At 40.9% G+C, this 16,843-nt stretch overlaps 1 protein-coding gene across 1 annotated transcript; it reads left to right on the top strand.

The window, feature by feature from the left end:
• The first annotated feature begins 962 nt into the window (after nt 1–962).
• Nucleotides 963–15,963, top strand: LOC115417596 (dimethylaniline monooxygenase [N-oxide-forming] 5-like). The gene is made up of 9 exons (XM_030131613.1): nt 963–1,154; nt 2,325–2,513; nt 8,880–9,045; nt 9,502–9,644; nt 9,761–9,954; nt 10,063–10,198; nt 13,726–13,945; nt 15,328–15,400; nt 15,612–15,963. Exons 1-9 carry the CDS (start codon nt 1,023–1,025, stop codon nt 15,961–15,963), a joined length of 1,605 nt encoding a protein of 534 aa, XP_029987473.1. The 5' UTR covers nt 963–1,022.
• Nucleotides 15,964–16,843: the final 880 nt, after the last annotated feature.

The following is a 16,843-nucleotide window of genomic DNA, read 5'->3' as shown; positions in this document are numbered from 1 at the left end:
TGGAAAACCCTTTTCCTGCAGATGCCATCTGATGGTTATTGCGCTGCAGTCGGCACCAGTAAGGGCCTTAATTTGGGTCGAGGACCGCCCTGTGTCTTGACGGACAGTCAATCGGATCCTCCGGCTCAGCGCAGGTGTAATTTTTTTGGGTCTACCACTTGACTTTTTTGTTCCATAATGCTCAGGATCTGTCAAAAAATTTAGAATGACTGTCTTACTGCGTCCAACCTCAGCAGCAATGGCACACTGCGAGAGGCCTTGCTTATGCAGCTCGACGATCCGACCACGTTCAAGAAGAGAAAGCTTCTTAGCTTTAGCCATCAGGAGGGCATGACCGTGTGAATGCCCGACAGAAAATGAGAATTTTGAGCAGATTTTGGCTTTTATAGCCTGCGGTCTTAAACTTTTGATCAGCTGATAAACAGCCTATTTCAGTTTACTTGTTGTTTTCAATAAATTACTTTTTCAAAGTGCTTTTTGTCTCACTCCCCCTTCTTGCTTTTGTATATTGTAGCTCTACTTAAAACCTCATTAAGATCCAAATGTGCAAAAGGTAAATTCTAGCTATTTTTCAACTGGCCTTAAGATTTTGATCAGGTCTGTATGTGTCAAGCATGCTAATCGCCGTGCCTGCGCCGCTACCTGAGTGTGACATGATGTTTGGCGCAATGCATGATGGGGTGAAAGTTAGATGAAGTGGCTCATTACTCCATTGGTTTTTGAAATACATTGTATTTGAGAATATTGATTTTTTTTTTTTAATAACTGAATTCAGATGATGAAACTATATGTGTAAAAACTATTCAAACTATTAAAAAAAATGTTTCAGCTATAAAAAATTCCAATTACGAAATACAAGGAGGGGGGCTCTTCCACCCCAGTGACCCCTCTCAGGACCACGTCACACTCAAAAACCCAAACAGCCTTTCCTCTTCCCTATTTCTTTTCAGTTCAGTTGGGTCAAGGCCAAGCTGGATCTCCGTGGACAAAGTTTCCAGTGGTAGGTGTGATTCATCTTTAACATGGTCATGAAGGTGGCAGTGATTGGAGCAGGGCCGTCTGGTCTGACCAGCATCAAGGCTTGTCTGGATGAAGGTCTGGAGCCAACATGCTTTGAGAGCAGCTATGCCATTGGGGGTCTCTGGAAATATAAGGTGAGGAACAACTCTTTTTTTCCATGTAGTTTATAAACTTGTATGTGCACATAAAGGTTCAATGTGTGATATTTAGTGACATTTAGCAGTGAATTGCAGATTTCACCCCACTGAGTACTGCACCACATACTGACTTGTGGTGGAAACAAAAAATGCAGAGACGCCTTCTTGAAGACATTGCCTGAGTATATTTTGGGGGTTTTAGTTAAGAGATAGTAACTCAAGCATAAATACTAGGAGATTGGGGGGAAAAAAGCTATAAAACAGAAAAAGACATGGCAGTCCATGAGCTGAAAAACATGGTGGCACAACCTGGTGCACTCTGAAATACAAGGTAGACAAGGTAGACTCTGAAGACAGAAAAGGCACATTTTAAGGTTACAAAAAAACAATTTTATATGATATATATTATGTTTGATCTTAGTCCTGTAAAGCCTGAACCATTAAATCATCGATGGAAAATTCCAGTTCTTTGAAACTGGAGCCTTTTTTGGTCCTTCTGAACAACCAAAAAAAAAAAAAAAAATTTTTTTTCAATTATTAATTTCCATGTGTGAGTTTCAAATTTGTATCATATTTGATACATTGGGTCTCAATGCTCAAATATTAGTATCGTTGAACAAACAAAACCATAATATAACACAAACATGTCTAACAAATTGGTAATTCCTTTTCAAAATTGGAAAAGTTCTGCCTCCTTCCTCATTAATGTCAATCTTGTAGTGTCACTGGAAAGGCCTCTGGCGAAAAAATTTCTCCCTTCTAGTGGATTATCCATGTATTGCATGTGTCTAATTGTATACATCAGGTTTTTCAAGAAAAAAAAAATCCCACTGATCATGTAGAGGGCTTCAAAACTTTTGTATCAAATATGATATGTTTGGCGTTATAGGGTTAGACACAGAAAGTGGAAGTTCAATAGCATGCATACAGTCGCCATAGGGCCAAGGGCTAAAGTATGGATACATTTCCACAAAATATATTGTGGACTATTGATGGAAGCCTTCCTACAACAATATCCATATGTTGTTTATTTAAACTGAACATCTAATAAAATAATAGAAGTACGTATTTCTGCTTAACATGCTTTACAAAGCTGAAGTAAATATCACAATGTTCAGAACAGAGCAGAGATTAAGGGGGATCATTGTGTGTGTTATCTTTCTCTAGGAGGAACCAGAACCTGGACGGGCCAACATCTATCAGTCTGTGATCATCAACAGTTCTAAAGAGATGGCAGCGTACAGTGACTTCCCTCCTCCGGCTGAACTGCCCAATAACATGCACCACTCTGAGGTCCTACAGTATCTGCACCTCTATGCTCAGGCCTTTAATCTACTGCCCCACATTCACTTCAAGGTTTGTTTTTCACATGCAACTAATTATGTTTTATGGGAATTAAGAACAATGCAAAATTCAAGTAAGGCAAGGTAAGCTTACTTGTATATCACATTTCATGTACAGGACAATTCAAAGCGCTTTACATAAAACATAAAAGCAACACAGAAGAGGCATAAAAATACATTTAAGATGAGAGAAAGTTAAAATATAAAAACATTAAAATTAAATTGATATTAAAATCATCAGCAATAAAATGTGATTTTAAAGTTCATTTAAAAGACATTACTGAAGAGTTTAAGGGAAGGCAGCAGTAAACAATAATGTTTTCAGGCCTGATTTAAATGAGCTGACAGTTTGAGCAGACTTCAGGTATTCAGGAAGTTTGTTCCACAGGTGAGGAGCAGAAGAACTGAATGCTGCTTCACTTTGTTTGGTTCAGATTTTGGGAACACACAGTAAACCTGTCCCTGATGACCTCAGGGGTCTGGATGCTTCATAGGGAACCAACGGGTCTAGGATGTAAACAGTAGCAGAACAGTTAATGTTTAAGATTGCACTTTGGTAAAATGTATTCATATGTATATTCTGATCCAGTCTGTGTGTTTGGCTATGGACACAAAAAACTTGAAGAGAACTGAATCAATTTACAAACATACTGTCATGATGGTAATGTCGGATTGGGCAGTTTGACCAAAAGATCGTATGATGATGTTTTTAGGTTGTTATAGGCAATTTACAACTGAATTATGAATTTTCTTCTAGAATTCACTGGGTTCAGGATTCTTGTTGTTTTTACATGACTAGAAACTTTGCATTTTACAAATAAATTGAACGAAAAATTGTTTACACACAAGCATAATTCTAAAACATCTCTCTCTGATGTGCTCAGGATGTTGCACCTTCACCCAATGGTAGCAGGGATAGGCTCCAACCCCCCACAACCCTCCAGAGTTTTTATGAAAAATGAAGGAATGAAGGAATGAATGATAACTCTACAGAATCTCTGTAAATTACACTCATTCGTCTAAAGGCAAACATTAAAGTGGGAGCAGATGCATACTATAAACAGACTAGAGACCGGTGCAAGCAACAGTAAACCCATGGCTTAGTGCAACATCTAAGTTCAATGTTCTCTGTAAAATATTGTAATTACAGTGATAAACAGGTCATTTACAGTTTTTCTCAGTTGCTAAAACACGAAACTCCATTCTCTGAAACAAATTCTCAGTGGCCTACAGAAAATGCAGTTTTTGAACTGAACACTAAGGGTGTATTCACACCTGCCTTGTTTGGTCCATTTAAAACAGACTAGAGTTCGTTTGCTCCCTTGGTTTGGACCTTTTGGGCTGGTGTGAATAAAAACCACCAAACTCTGTTCCGGACCAAACAAGTGAACCTAGACCTAGCTGAAGAGGTGGTCCCAGTGCAGTTCCATACGAACCCTGGTGCGGTTTGTTTGAGGTGTGAAAGCAGCCCGGACCTGATCCGAAACAGTTGGGTTTTTTTTAACTACTGTGGAAATGGTGCATTATTAGTTCATATTCGCACTGTAGGAAGGCAGAGGTCAAAGCCAGTATAATTTTCGTCTATGTTCCCGGTAATTGAGCTTCAGTGTGGGTATGGGTTGGATTCAGTGCTTATGCAAAACAGTAACATATCAGACATTTCATTTTCAGAACTCCAGTTAGATTTGTCTGTTGTGCTTGAAAAGAAAAATAATACACGACTTCATCACCTCCAGCAAATTTTACCTGCATTAAGGAATTCTGTACCTGGCTAAACTTAACGGTGATTTGGATAGCTCCACATAGGTAAGCAGTACGTAGCACTAATGCTTTTTGATAACAGTCTTTTGATATATTACATACCTGTTACGTCTTGCGTGAAGAAGAGCAACAGTTGCAACATGATGTGCGCACATGAGCGCTGTCCTCCGTAGCCATCTTGCCCTGTGTCTTTGTCATTGAGAAATGAATTCTACAATATTGTAAACCTGACATTGCATCAAATGCTCTTGCTGCTCAAACATTTGTGCAAACGTCTGCATCTGTAAAAACCATATCGCTATGACGATAACAAAAATAGCATGCAAAATTTCCATGATTCTCTCCTTTCACTTTGGACTTCACGCTTTAATTGACACTGCTCATTTCTGTCCAATGGCTGAATGACCTCAGCACACATGGTTTTGTTTACAGATTTTGGTCCACTTACAAAAATGTACAATGTGACAGCGAACCACACCAAAGAAAAAAAATAATTAATTAAAAAAAAAAAAATTTGGTCCAGCCCAAAGCAGGTGAACTATGAGACTTTCCTGGTGTGAATACACCCAGATACTTAGACACAATTTGCAAAACTCAACCACTCTTTTTTGGTAAACCTTAAACACATTCTCAGTCACTAAACACATTTCACACTGTGATACACTTGTGTTGCAAAATTGTAAACATGGCAGCAAAATGTGAACACAACTCAAATACAGCTGTCATCTTTTACACACAACTACTCAAAATGGAACAAATGGAACACACATTTTTCAAACCAACTGCACATGATATAGGCCAGTTCAGAGTGCACTGGACACCAACAATGGATGGAAACAACCTGAGAGGCAGAGGATTCTGTCTATGTTGTGGTTTGGGACAATGTCCAGATACAGGAGTGGTTCAATATCAGCCAGAGTTTCATGAATGTATGTCTTCCACCATACAGGCCTTTCCTGAACCCAACAGGAGAATGTTTCTCTGCATGGAATTTGGAGGTCGATGACTGAACCCATATACCAAAAATAATTTAGAAGCAATGGAGATGGTCTGTGGTGATGTAAGTGCGGAGTGTTGTTAAGGCTGGATCTGACACACCAGAGGGTTTTTACCCCATTACTTGGAAAGGGACAATGTAGCCTGTGATGTGGATGAAGTCCCCAAAGACATGATGCTGAGGCAGAATGAATCTGTCATCAATTTGATTTGAAGATTTGTTTTACAGTAATGAGCTTTTCTTTTACTGTTTTCTTTGGTCTTTTAAGAAATGCTAAATGTATTTACAATATACAGGAGGGGTGGGTTAAAGATCTATTGCTGGTCTATAAAGCTCTGAATGGTTTAGGACCAAAATACATCAGTGACCTCCTGACTCAGTATGAACCTACCAGACCCCTCAGGTCATCTGGATCTGGTCTGTTGTCAGTTACCAGAGTCAGAACCAGGCACGGAGAAGCTGTGTTCAGCTTCGATGCTCCACATGTCTGGAACAAACTTCCAGAAAGCCTCAGATCAGCTGAAACACTCAGTTTATGTACAGTTTTTTTTTCAATTGCTTACACACAGTTTCAAAGCTCTGTTTTTCTCAAAGCTCTACACGCAAAATCAATTATTGCTCAAACAAAATTCAAAAAGTGCTCTATCTCTTGCAAAATGAAACAGTATTCAAAATATTCTAAACATACTCAAAAGCAAGCATTTGTTTCACATCATAAACACATTTTCCATAATATTATATACTTATGTATATCATTTACACTCTGTTGCTCTAAATCTAAAGCTCTTTTGTTTTTATGGATTTTTGAATTCAGTTTTGTACAGCACATAAGAAAAAACAAAGTACACAAACCACCACATATGGTGGTATAGCAACCAAAAAATAGAGATTTGTATTAAAAAGAGTGTGTGTGTGTGTGTGTGTGTGTGTGTGTGTGTGTGTGTGTGTGTGTGTGTGTGTGTGTGTGTGTGTTGATGAGGGAGAGCTCGTTGGGTGTGTATTTAGGGTCCATCTCTCCTCCGGGCTGGATCTGACCACAATACTTCATCCACATCGCATGCTATATTTTCTCTTGCCAAACATGGAGAAAAGAACCTTCTGGTGTGGCGTATCCAACCTTGGATAGAGGCAGCATTAGTGTCACCACATGCTTCCTCCATTGCCTGGAGAAGTGGCAGGCGGGCATAGGGATGGCGATCATACACTTTTGAGCACCATGTTGAAAAGAATTCCTCAATTGGGTTTAGGAAAGGTGAATATGGAGGCAAGTTTACAACAGAAAAAATTGGATGGTTGACAAACCAATTTTTGACCAACTGAGAGCAATGAAAGCTTACATTATCCCATATAACCACATATCTTGCCTGGTCTGGGTTGTCTTCATTTGGAGCAAGAATTCCCTGAAGAGTATCCAGAAATGTCAGGATATGTCCAGTGTCATAGGGGCCAAGTGTTGCATGGTGGTGCAGAACACCATTATTAGTTATGGCGGCACACATGGTAACATTTCCTCCACGTTGGCCTGGGACAATGATAACTGCCCTCTGTCCGCTGAGGTTTCTCCCTCTCCATCTTGACTTGGTGAGGTTGAATCCCACCTCATCCACATAGATGTATTCATGCAGAATGGGGTGGGCATCCATCTCCAATATTCTCTGTAGTACACAGACAAAGGAATAGATCAGGATATACAATACAATAGTCTGCTCTCAGCAGATGAAAGTCTGATGTACTGGCAGTGCTATGTACATACCTTCACATACTCATGCCACATGTTCTTGACTCTGTCACAGTTCCTTTTAAATGGGACCTTGTACAGCTGCTTCATTAGGAACTGATTCCTCTGGAGGACACGATGTATTGTTGAAAGACTCACCGCATCAGTATTGTTGAATATGGTTTCATCTTGCAAAATATGATTTTGAATCTCACAGATTCTAATGGCGTTATTTGCCAAAACCATATTCACAATTGCGGTCTCCTGCTCTTGTGAGAATATATGACTTTGTCTTCCATGATACTCCACTCTGGAAAACATACAGTGTAGTGCAGTACGTACAATGGATGTTTTGAGCTACAATAGAATACATGTATTTTACAGCTATGCAGAAATGGTTATTACTGTACATGTATATTACTGTTGATTGTTCCATACCTGTTCTCATTTCGAAAGGTTTGAATTATGGCTGCCACTGTAAATCAACTCAAGTTGGGTTGGACTCTGAGTCCAGCCTATCTCATAGTCAACCCATGATTTATGACATGATCGATCAGAGTAGCCCTAATCTCATCAGAGACTACTCTCCTTGGTTCCTCTCTTTCCCTTACTCCTCCAAGTTGTCCTCTTCCTCTTCCTGCTCCCCTTCCAAAGTGTCCTCCATGAACTTGAACTCCTCTGCGTCCTCCTCTGTCTCTCTCTGCATTGTTATTATCCATTGTTCTAGACAGGTAACTTGACCTTTGGCCTATTCATAGGCCAGTGTCAGGCACTGTTTGGTTGGTGCTCAGTAAAGCAATTATTGCTTGCACATGTGAGGGCAGAGTCTGAGGCACTGATGAATAAGTGTGGCATTTTGATTGGTTGTGTTTGAAATAGGTAATCAAGTTACTTCCTGATAGATTTTTGTGTTAGGTAGAGAACTGTGTGTATTGATATGCAAAAAGTTAAAAGATAAATTGAAAACTGTGTCAAGGCTGAGAATTAGCAGATGGTTTTGCTGATTTTATGTGGAGTTGTGAAGTTTGAGTGAAACGTTTTAGAAATTGTGTACTACATAAAGGTTTTGTGTGTAAGCAATTGAAAAAAAAACTGTAAATCCAGATGAAAGACCCACCTGTTCTCAGGTGCATTTGAATAGAGTTTTTACTCATCAGTTTAGATCTGCGCTGTTTCTTTTAAGCTAAAAGTTTTCATCTGTTTCATCTGCTTAGCTGTTTTATCTGTTCATCTCTTTTGAGTTTATCTGATTTTGTTTTGTTTTTGTTTGTTTTTCTCATGCCTATAGTTTTTATTGTTTCCATGCTGTAATGCTTTTAATGATTTATGTAAAGCACTTTGAATTGTTTTGTACATGAAATGTGCTATATAGATAAACCTGCCTTGCCTATGTAATAAACATTATGTTGTGCATGCGCTGGATGCAGTGTTTTTCATTTTGCTGTGTAGTGTGTAATGACTGCTCTGTAGTGTCTACATGTTGCCTGGTTGTGTGTGTGATCTGAAAGCATTGTTTTCTTTTGGGTGCTGGTAAAATAGTTTTGAGGCATTTGTTTGCTTTTGCAAGAAGAGTGAGAGATTTTGTGAATGTAGTTTGACTTCTGGGTTTTGTGTTTACAGTTTTGAGAGAAAAGGGGTGCAGCTTTGGAAAAATGTGTCTTAGCAATTGTGAAAAACTGTAAGTGTTGATAGCACCCGTATTAATGTCACATCTGTACAGCGTCTCTGAAAACTAGATCACATACCAAATTAAGATCACAGTTACCCAGCTCTAGGTATTTTGGTTTCACTAATCACACTCATAGGTTTATAAAGGGTATTGTTTGGTGTATTTGGTCACATTGTTCAGATTTTTTGGGTTTCAAATCACTGTGTATGTGTTTTGTTTTGTTTTTTTGTCTCAGACCACTGTGGTCAGTGTGAGTCAGAGCCCAGATTTTGCTGCAAAAGGAGAATGGGAAGTGAAGACGGAGGCAAGAGATGGCCAAAGGGAGACTCGTGTGTTTGATGCAGTGATGGTTTGTGTTGGACACTACAACAAGCCTCACCTGCCACTGCAAGACTTCCCAGGTATCAGGAGTCATAATAAACTATATAGTGTTACACATATTCAGAGTAGAGTTGTGACAAACAAATGTCTTTTTTTAATGAAATACTTTAACCTGCATCGTGGCGGCACAGTGGTTCAGTGGATAGCACTGTCGCCTCACAACAAGAAGGTCCTGAGATTGATTCCTGCGCCAGCAACCTTTCTGTGTGGAGTTTGCATGTTTGTGTGGGTTTTCACCGGGTACTCTGTCTTCCTCCCACCATCCAAAGACATGCACTGATAGGTTAAGTGGTGAATCCAAATTGCCCATAGGTGTGATTGTGAGAGTGATTGGTTGTTCATGTCTATATGTCCAGGTCATTATTGAAAATGAGAATCAGTTCTCAACTAACTTACCTGGTTAAATTAATTAAAAAAAAAAAAAAAGTATATTGTGGGAACCAAAAACACGGCCACAACATTTCTTCACATTTTAGGGATTCAAAGTTTTGAAGGCAGATATATCCACAGCTGGGAATACCATAATGCTGAAGGTCTGCAGGGGAAAAGAGTGGTGGTGATTGGGATCGGAAACTCTGGAGGTGATATTGCTGTGGATGCCAGTAGAGTGGCTGAAAAGGTACAAAATTGTCTAAACTCATCAATTTAAAACAACACACTTGTTTATGTTAAACACCTGCAGTAGATACGTTTTCTCTAATTGTATCCCATCCTTTGCCATGTCCTGTCTTGCAGGTGTATCTCAGTACCAGGAGTGGAGCATGGGTATTCAGTCGTGTAGGTAAGGGTGGACTTCCATCTGATCTGGTGATTTCGAGAATGGACCTGATGCTACACAAGTTATTCCCAACATGGATGAACAAGAACATGGAGAAGAGGCTGAATGAATCACTTGACCACAAACTGTATGGCCTGAAGCCAAAACACAGGTAATGGAATTTTAATTTATATTTTACTAGTTTCAACAGTATAACTGTATCTTTTATCTCAGGCAGATGTAATGCCTCTCTAAAAATCTGTTGCCTTTGTGTTACAAGTTTTTTTGCACAGATTCCTGTGGTGAATGATGAGCTGCCCTCTCGGATAATCTCAGGTCGTGTAAAGATTAAACCAAATGTGAAGGAGTTTTGTGGTTCCAGTGTGGTCTTTGTAGATGGGAGCATTATAGACAAGGTGACTACTAATGCATTTCCTGGACTGTGCATCAAAACATGCAAGCTGTTACTTTATATTTCATGTGAGTGTGACCGTACTGTATGTCTTTTTATTAAACAGATATAAATATCTTTACACAGCAGGTCTTACAGTTGGAGGATTCTAAATGTAACCCTTTATAATTCACTCATAGAAATACTCTGAAATTCAAAATTTCAACCTTTGTGTGTAATTGGAGGAAATAACAAGACTGTATTAACTTTGTGAAAATTTCCCAAATTTTTATTGTAATGTAGAAAATCAAGGTTAATGAAGTTACCATATATGGTTCCTTACTACGGAAGCGTATTGCATTCACAAAAAAAATTAATTTCAGCTCTGTTTTTCTGAATTAATGAGATAATTATCTCATAATTACGAGAAAAAATAAGTTAAAAAAAAAAATCGGCGCTGTTTTTCTGAGTTTATGAGATACTGTTTCCTGAAAAAAAAAAAAAAAGCTCTGTTTTTCTGAGTTTACAAGATACTGTTTTCCAGAAAAACAAAAAAAAAGCTCTGTTTTTCTGAGTTTATGAGATACTGTTTTCTGAAAAAAATAAAATGTGGCTCTGTTTCTCTGTGTCAGTGGGACAGTGGTCCCTGGTCCAGGCAGGAGCTCCTTCTATCTGTGCTGCTGAAAGCCTCTCGGGGGAGCGTGAAGTTGTTTCTGTTCTCGTAACCGGTTCCGATTACGGATCATGGAACTAGTTTCATTCACAGAAATCAGAACCAAGCCCCGCTTTGTGCATGGATCAAGCCCTTCAACCACACCGGCGCTCAGAGCCTGTAACCCTGCTTCCTGACAGGGCACGACCGCGGTGATGGGAGTTGGCATTAATGAAGTCAAATAAAATGACATTCACCAGCATTAAAGAAAATATACACAGCAGAAGAGTGCACATGTGGATTCATTTATTTGTCGGACCTGATGGAAAGCATTAGTCAGAACTAGATCCATGGAGGAGCGGCTTGGTGAACCGGTTCGTCCCCCCCCAATAACTTTCCATCAGGTCCAGGCGGACAGCTATCCGCTCCCCGGTGTGTAAGCCGGACTGGAGCGGGTGGACGGAGCAGCTCAACTCCACAGAACAGCGGCGCTCGGAGCCTGTAGCCCGGCACCACGACGCGGTGATGGGAGTTGGCATTAATGAAGTCAAATAAAATGACATTCACCATGATTAAAGAAAATGTGCGTCTTGGTGTCCCGGTTCACCCCCCACCCCCGGACAGCTTTCCATCAGGTCCAGGTGGAAAGCTATGGGGGTGGGGGGTGAACCGGGACACCAAGACGCTCCTCCACAGATCTAGTTCTGACTAATGCGTTCCATCAGGTCCGACAAATAAATGAATACACATTTGCACTCTTCTGTTGTTTCTATTTTCTTTAATGCTGGTGAATGTCATTTTATTTGACTTCATTAATGCCAGGACCTGGAGTACGCTGCTGACACCATCCTGCTCAGCACATCCTACAGTCAGCTGACAGATGCTCTGGGCAGATACAGTGAAGAGGCACAGAAGCTTGGCCTCCAAGTGAACTGGACAAAAACCAAGCTCATGCATGTCGGTGATGGGCCGGATCCACCTCCCCTGCAGCTTGGTAATGACATTGTAGAACCTGTCAAGAGCTTTGTGTATCTGGGGTGGTGACAGACAACGGGGACCTAAAACCAGAGATTACCCGCAGAAGGGCCCTGGCAGCATCAGCTCTGATGTCTCTCTGGATACCACTGTGGCGGCACCAGACCATCTCACGCAGGACGAAGCTCCGGATCTACAACTCTGCCGTCCTCTCCATCCTGCTCTATGGCTCGGAAACATGGCCCTTAAACCAGACTCTGGCTGCCAGAATAGATGGCTTTGATAGCAGGGCTCTCAGAACCATCGAAAACATCAGGTGGACCTGGCGGGTTTCCAGTCAGGTGCTTGGAGCCCGCACACGCCAGCCCAAAGCATCCAGCCTGACCGCGCAACGTCGCACCCGCTGGTTCGGTCATGTCCTCCGCCTCCCTCCTGACCATCCAACAAGAGCCATCCTTCAGTTTGACCCAAAGGCCGCAGACTGGAAACGACTACAAGGCAAGTCCCGCACCCGATGGCTCGACGTCATTGCAGGCGACCTCCAACAACATGGAGTTACCATGGAGGACGCAGAGCAGCTGGAGCAAGACCACCAGCCATGGACAACACTGGTTCACCTGGTCGGCCCAATGCACCGGGACGGGACACCCGCCCCATGGCAGGAGTCCTAGTAGTGGTAGTAGTCATTAATGCCAACTCCCATCACCGCGTCGTGGTGCCGGGCTACAGGCTCCGAGCACCGCTGTTCTGTGGAGTTGAGCTGCTCCATCCACCCGCTCCAGTCCGGCTTACACACCGGGGAGCGGATAGCTGTCCGCCTGGACCTGATGGAAAGTTATTGGGGGGGGACGAACCGGTTCACCAAGCCGCTCCTCCATGGATCTAGTTCTGACTAATGTTTTCCATCAGGTCCGACAAATAAATGAATCCACATGTGCACTCTTCTGCTGTGCATATTTTCTTTAATGCTGGTGAATGTCATTTTATTTGACTTCATTAATGCCAACTCCCATCACCGCGGTCGTGCCCTGTCAGGAAGCAGGGCTACAGGCTCTGAGCGCCGGTGTGGTTGAAGGGCTTGATCCGTGCACAAAGCGGGGCTTGGTTCTGATTTCTGTGAATGAAACTAGTTCCATGATCCGTAATCGGAACCGGTTACGAGAACAGAAACAACTTCACGCTCCCCCGAGAGGCTTTCAGCAGCACAGATAGAAGGAGCTCCTGCCTGGACCAGGGACCACTGTCCCACTGACACAGAGAAACAGAGCCACATTTTATTTTTTTCAGAAAACAGTATCTCGTAAACTCAGAAAAACAGAGCTTTTTTTTTTTTCCGGAAAACAGTATCTCATAAACTCAGAAAAATAGCGCAGATTTTTTTTTTAACTTATTTTTTCTCGTAATTATGAGATAATTATCTCATTAATTCAGAAAAACAGAGCCGAAATTTTTTTTTTTTTGTGAATGCAATACGCTTCCGTACCTTACCCATAAGTAGCAAAAAAAAAAAAAAAAAAAAAAAAAAAAAAAATCCAAGAAGTATGTATAAAACCTACAAGAAAAACAGAACATTAGAACAGCATAAGTGCTGATACAGACATCTGTCGAAATACACAGTATCACTTTATATATCATTACTTACATTTGTACCATTACTTAATAGTACCTAACAAAACAGTGACACTCACTGTTCACTGTTGTCTTGTAACTCACACTGGTGTATGAATGCGTGTGATTGCTGGTGGTTGGGGGGACCATTTGGCACAAATTGGCAGCCATGCTTCCATGAGCCTGCCCCAGGGCACCTGTGGATACAAACATAGTTTACCACACCAGAGTGTGAATGACTAATGCATCAATAATTTAAAGTGCTTTGGGTGCCTTGAAAAGTGCAATACAACTATAATCTATTATTATTATTACAGGTGGATGTAGTGGTGTTTGCCACAGGGTACAACTACAGCTTCCCATTTTTGCCCCCAGCATTGCAGTCTAAATCTGGTTACAGGCTGCGTCTCTACAAGCATGTGTTTCCTCCTGGACTGACTCGGCCCACGCTGGCTGTGGTGGGCTTTATCCATGGTTTTGGGGCTGTCAACCCTTTGGCTGAGATGCAGGCCCGCTTGGCTACAAGAGTGTTTAAAGGTAAAGAACAATATTATCATTATTATTATTATTATTATTATTATTATTATTATTATTCTTGCCCGAACAACAAAAAAGTGACAATAAATGGGGTATGCTTGTTTTACATGCTACTGTTTTGTGTTACACTTCTACATGATATGGCATCTCCACTGGACAACAAACAGCATTGTGCCAAAATTTGTATCGATCTGCACTGAAACACATTTGGCTCTGATCACTCCACCCTATTAAATGTACTACTGTGTTCCTAATAAGTCATTGGCTTAATTTGTTATCTATTCAAACAAGGTGTAGCATGAAAATTAGATCTCAATGTCTCTCAGCATATCTAGGTATTATTAGGCATCCAACAGGGCTCAATTTTTGACCCTACTCGTCTCCATATTTCTGGATGGCAAACACAATGTATGATGTTACTAACACACAACTCATAATGTTGACGATATACAAAGTTTGCCAATCTCCCAGTACACTGAAAACTAAAGCCAGTAGAAAGGGGTAAGTTGAGGATGAAAATAGCTAGTAAACAACTTTCTCAGTTCATAGACAATTTGATTTAAAAAAAAAAAAAAAAAAAAAAAAAAAAGAAGTATTAGACTAAACTAAATTAACAGGATGGAAAGTGAAGCTGAATCACAAAAAATATTCTACACTAGAGAGTGTAGCTAAGGTAACGGCTATAATGTAAACTATCAACTGATGCAGTATGTGAAGATTATACGACAACAGTGTTATTTTGGCCGCCTGTTTGAACATAACATTTTGATGATGGTGTAACACAAATGTTTGAGGACAATTTCAGACTCTCAGTATTAGGTTCAGAGTTTGTGGACACACAGCATCAACTTGTTGGTGCTTATGGTAGATGTGTGTCATGACAGAGTGAATGAATGGAGTCGTGCACAGTACTGAAGGGAGAAACAGTGTTTATTAACAGAAAACAAGAACATGGGAAACAAACAAAACCTGGGAGGGAAACTGCAGAATCCACATAATGATGGGATCAGGGTGGTGAGAGTCTGTGATGTGGAGAGGTTTGAGGTGTAGGGAAATGATCTGCTACTGCACAAACGCAGAGGAGCCCCTTATATGGTCTCCTGGTGGTAAGACGCTGCAGCTGTGCAGTTTACAGCAGGTGTGTATGATTGTGAGGGAGGGGTCAGCGGCAAATGCAGGAGCGGACTGTGACAATCTGAGTACCTTCTGGTACAAGAACCCCCCCTCCCATTGACAGTTTTGAATGTAAATATTACATGACACTTTTGTAAGCAGATGTGTAGCCATCAAAGACTTTGAAATAAAAGAACATAAACCCAGGTCAAAGTTGCTGTTCCAGATCTGCTGGTGTGTGTTTTACCTGGACTAACTTTTCTCTACAGGCATTGTGGCGCTTCCATCAAAAGAGACAATGTTGGAGGAAACTGAGAAAGACACAGAAACCATGCACCAAATGTAAGAAACTGACATGATGCTGAAGTCTTCAAGGTTCATTTTCTAATCTTAAAAATCCCCCAAAATGGTTAAAAAAAACACATCCTTTGAATTTGCCTAATTGTATACTTAGTAAATGGTCCAATGACATTAGTATTCATTTGACTATAACCTCTTAAGATTGTTATTACAGTAGGTTCATATTTTTTTCTTTATTCCCCTCTAACCTTAGGTTTGCCTGCTCTGACCGTACCCCCATCTGTGTGAATTACATTCCTTACCAGGACTCTCTGGCAGAGCTGGTGGGGGTTCGACCCAACATACTGTGGCTCTTTCTGAAAGACCCCAGACTTGCTCTGCAGGTTTTTATGGGTCCTTTTACTTCTTATCAGTACCGTCTGACTGGACCAGGCCAGTGGGCTGGAGCTCGTCAGGCCATTCTCACTCAGTGGGAACGGGTGTTCCAGCCTTTCAGGACCAGAGTGGTAGCAGAACCAGAGAGCAGACCCTCACCTACACTGAAGATCATGACAGTTTTCTTCAGCAGTGCTCTGCTCTGTGTCTTCTTGTACAAGAAACAATGACTCTTCTCTGACTCTTCTTCTTAAGCATACCCAACATAGTTATATAATCATCGATGTAGCACTTAGAGACCACTACAACAAAAAACAAGAATGTTTTTTAGATGCTGGTCCAAGATAAGACATTTTTAAAATGAGAGGATAGTTCTAAAGTCTGTAGTGTTCTGAAAAATTAAAAAAAAAAAAAAAATCTGTTTTAACTGAATAGATTTTTGAGAGATTTACTTGACTTTTATCTCCATGTAACAGTGTATGTATGGACTTGGAAAATGCTTTAGTTCTCATACTTTGAAAACCTCCAGGTTCCCGTTGATGTTATACAGCTCCAGTGTCCGTGTGTGGCAATGGCCTTGATATTGCCTTATTCTTTCTGTGTTCTGCTCATGTATGATCCATTTCTCATCAGGGTACCCTGGATCCCCAACACCTGACATTGATCTTGTTGACCTGGGTAACCTTGGGAATTCTTTCAAGAAGGTGCTTCAACTCACAGTTGAGAAGGTAAAAAATAGGGAACTGACAAGAGCCCATGATGTGGGGTCAAGGCAGAGGAACCCTTTGACAGGATAAGGTTTTACTTAGTCAGGAGGTGGTGGCCAGCTGCCCCCCCCCCCCCCCCCCCCCCAAAAAAAACAACAAAAAACAAAAACATAAACAAAACATTCAGCTCCGCTTAGCTACAGGTGTTTTACTTATAGTCTTGGTGTTTCTTCTTGCATTTTTTTGTCTCACTTGTGTTTGTGGCAAATCTATATTCTAGTCTGTTCTTTGCTGAGTTGCCAGTTTCTTCTGATGATCATTTGTCTTATGTTTTCCAGTTTAGGATTATGGGTTTTTTTGGACTCCCAGATTTTCAAGTACTTATCTGTAAATTTGGTTTTTA

This window comes from Sphaeramia orbicularis, chromosome 4 (assembly GCF_902148855.1).
Source record: "Sphaeramia orbicularis chromosome 4, fSphaOr1.1, whole genome shotgun sequence".
Taxonomy (NCBI): Eukaryota; Metazoa; Chordata; class Actinopteri; order Kurtiformes; family Apogonidae; genus Sphaeramia; species Sphaeramia orbicularis.
Note: the sequence above shows the minus strand (reverse complement) of the source record. Positions and strands in the feature narration are given on the sequence as shown.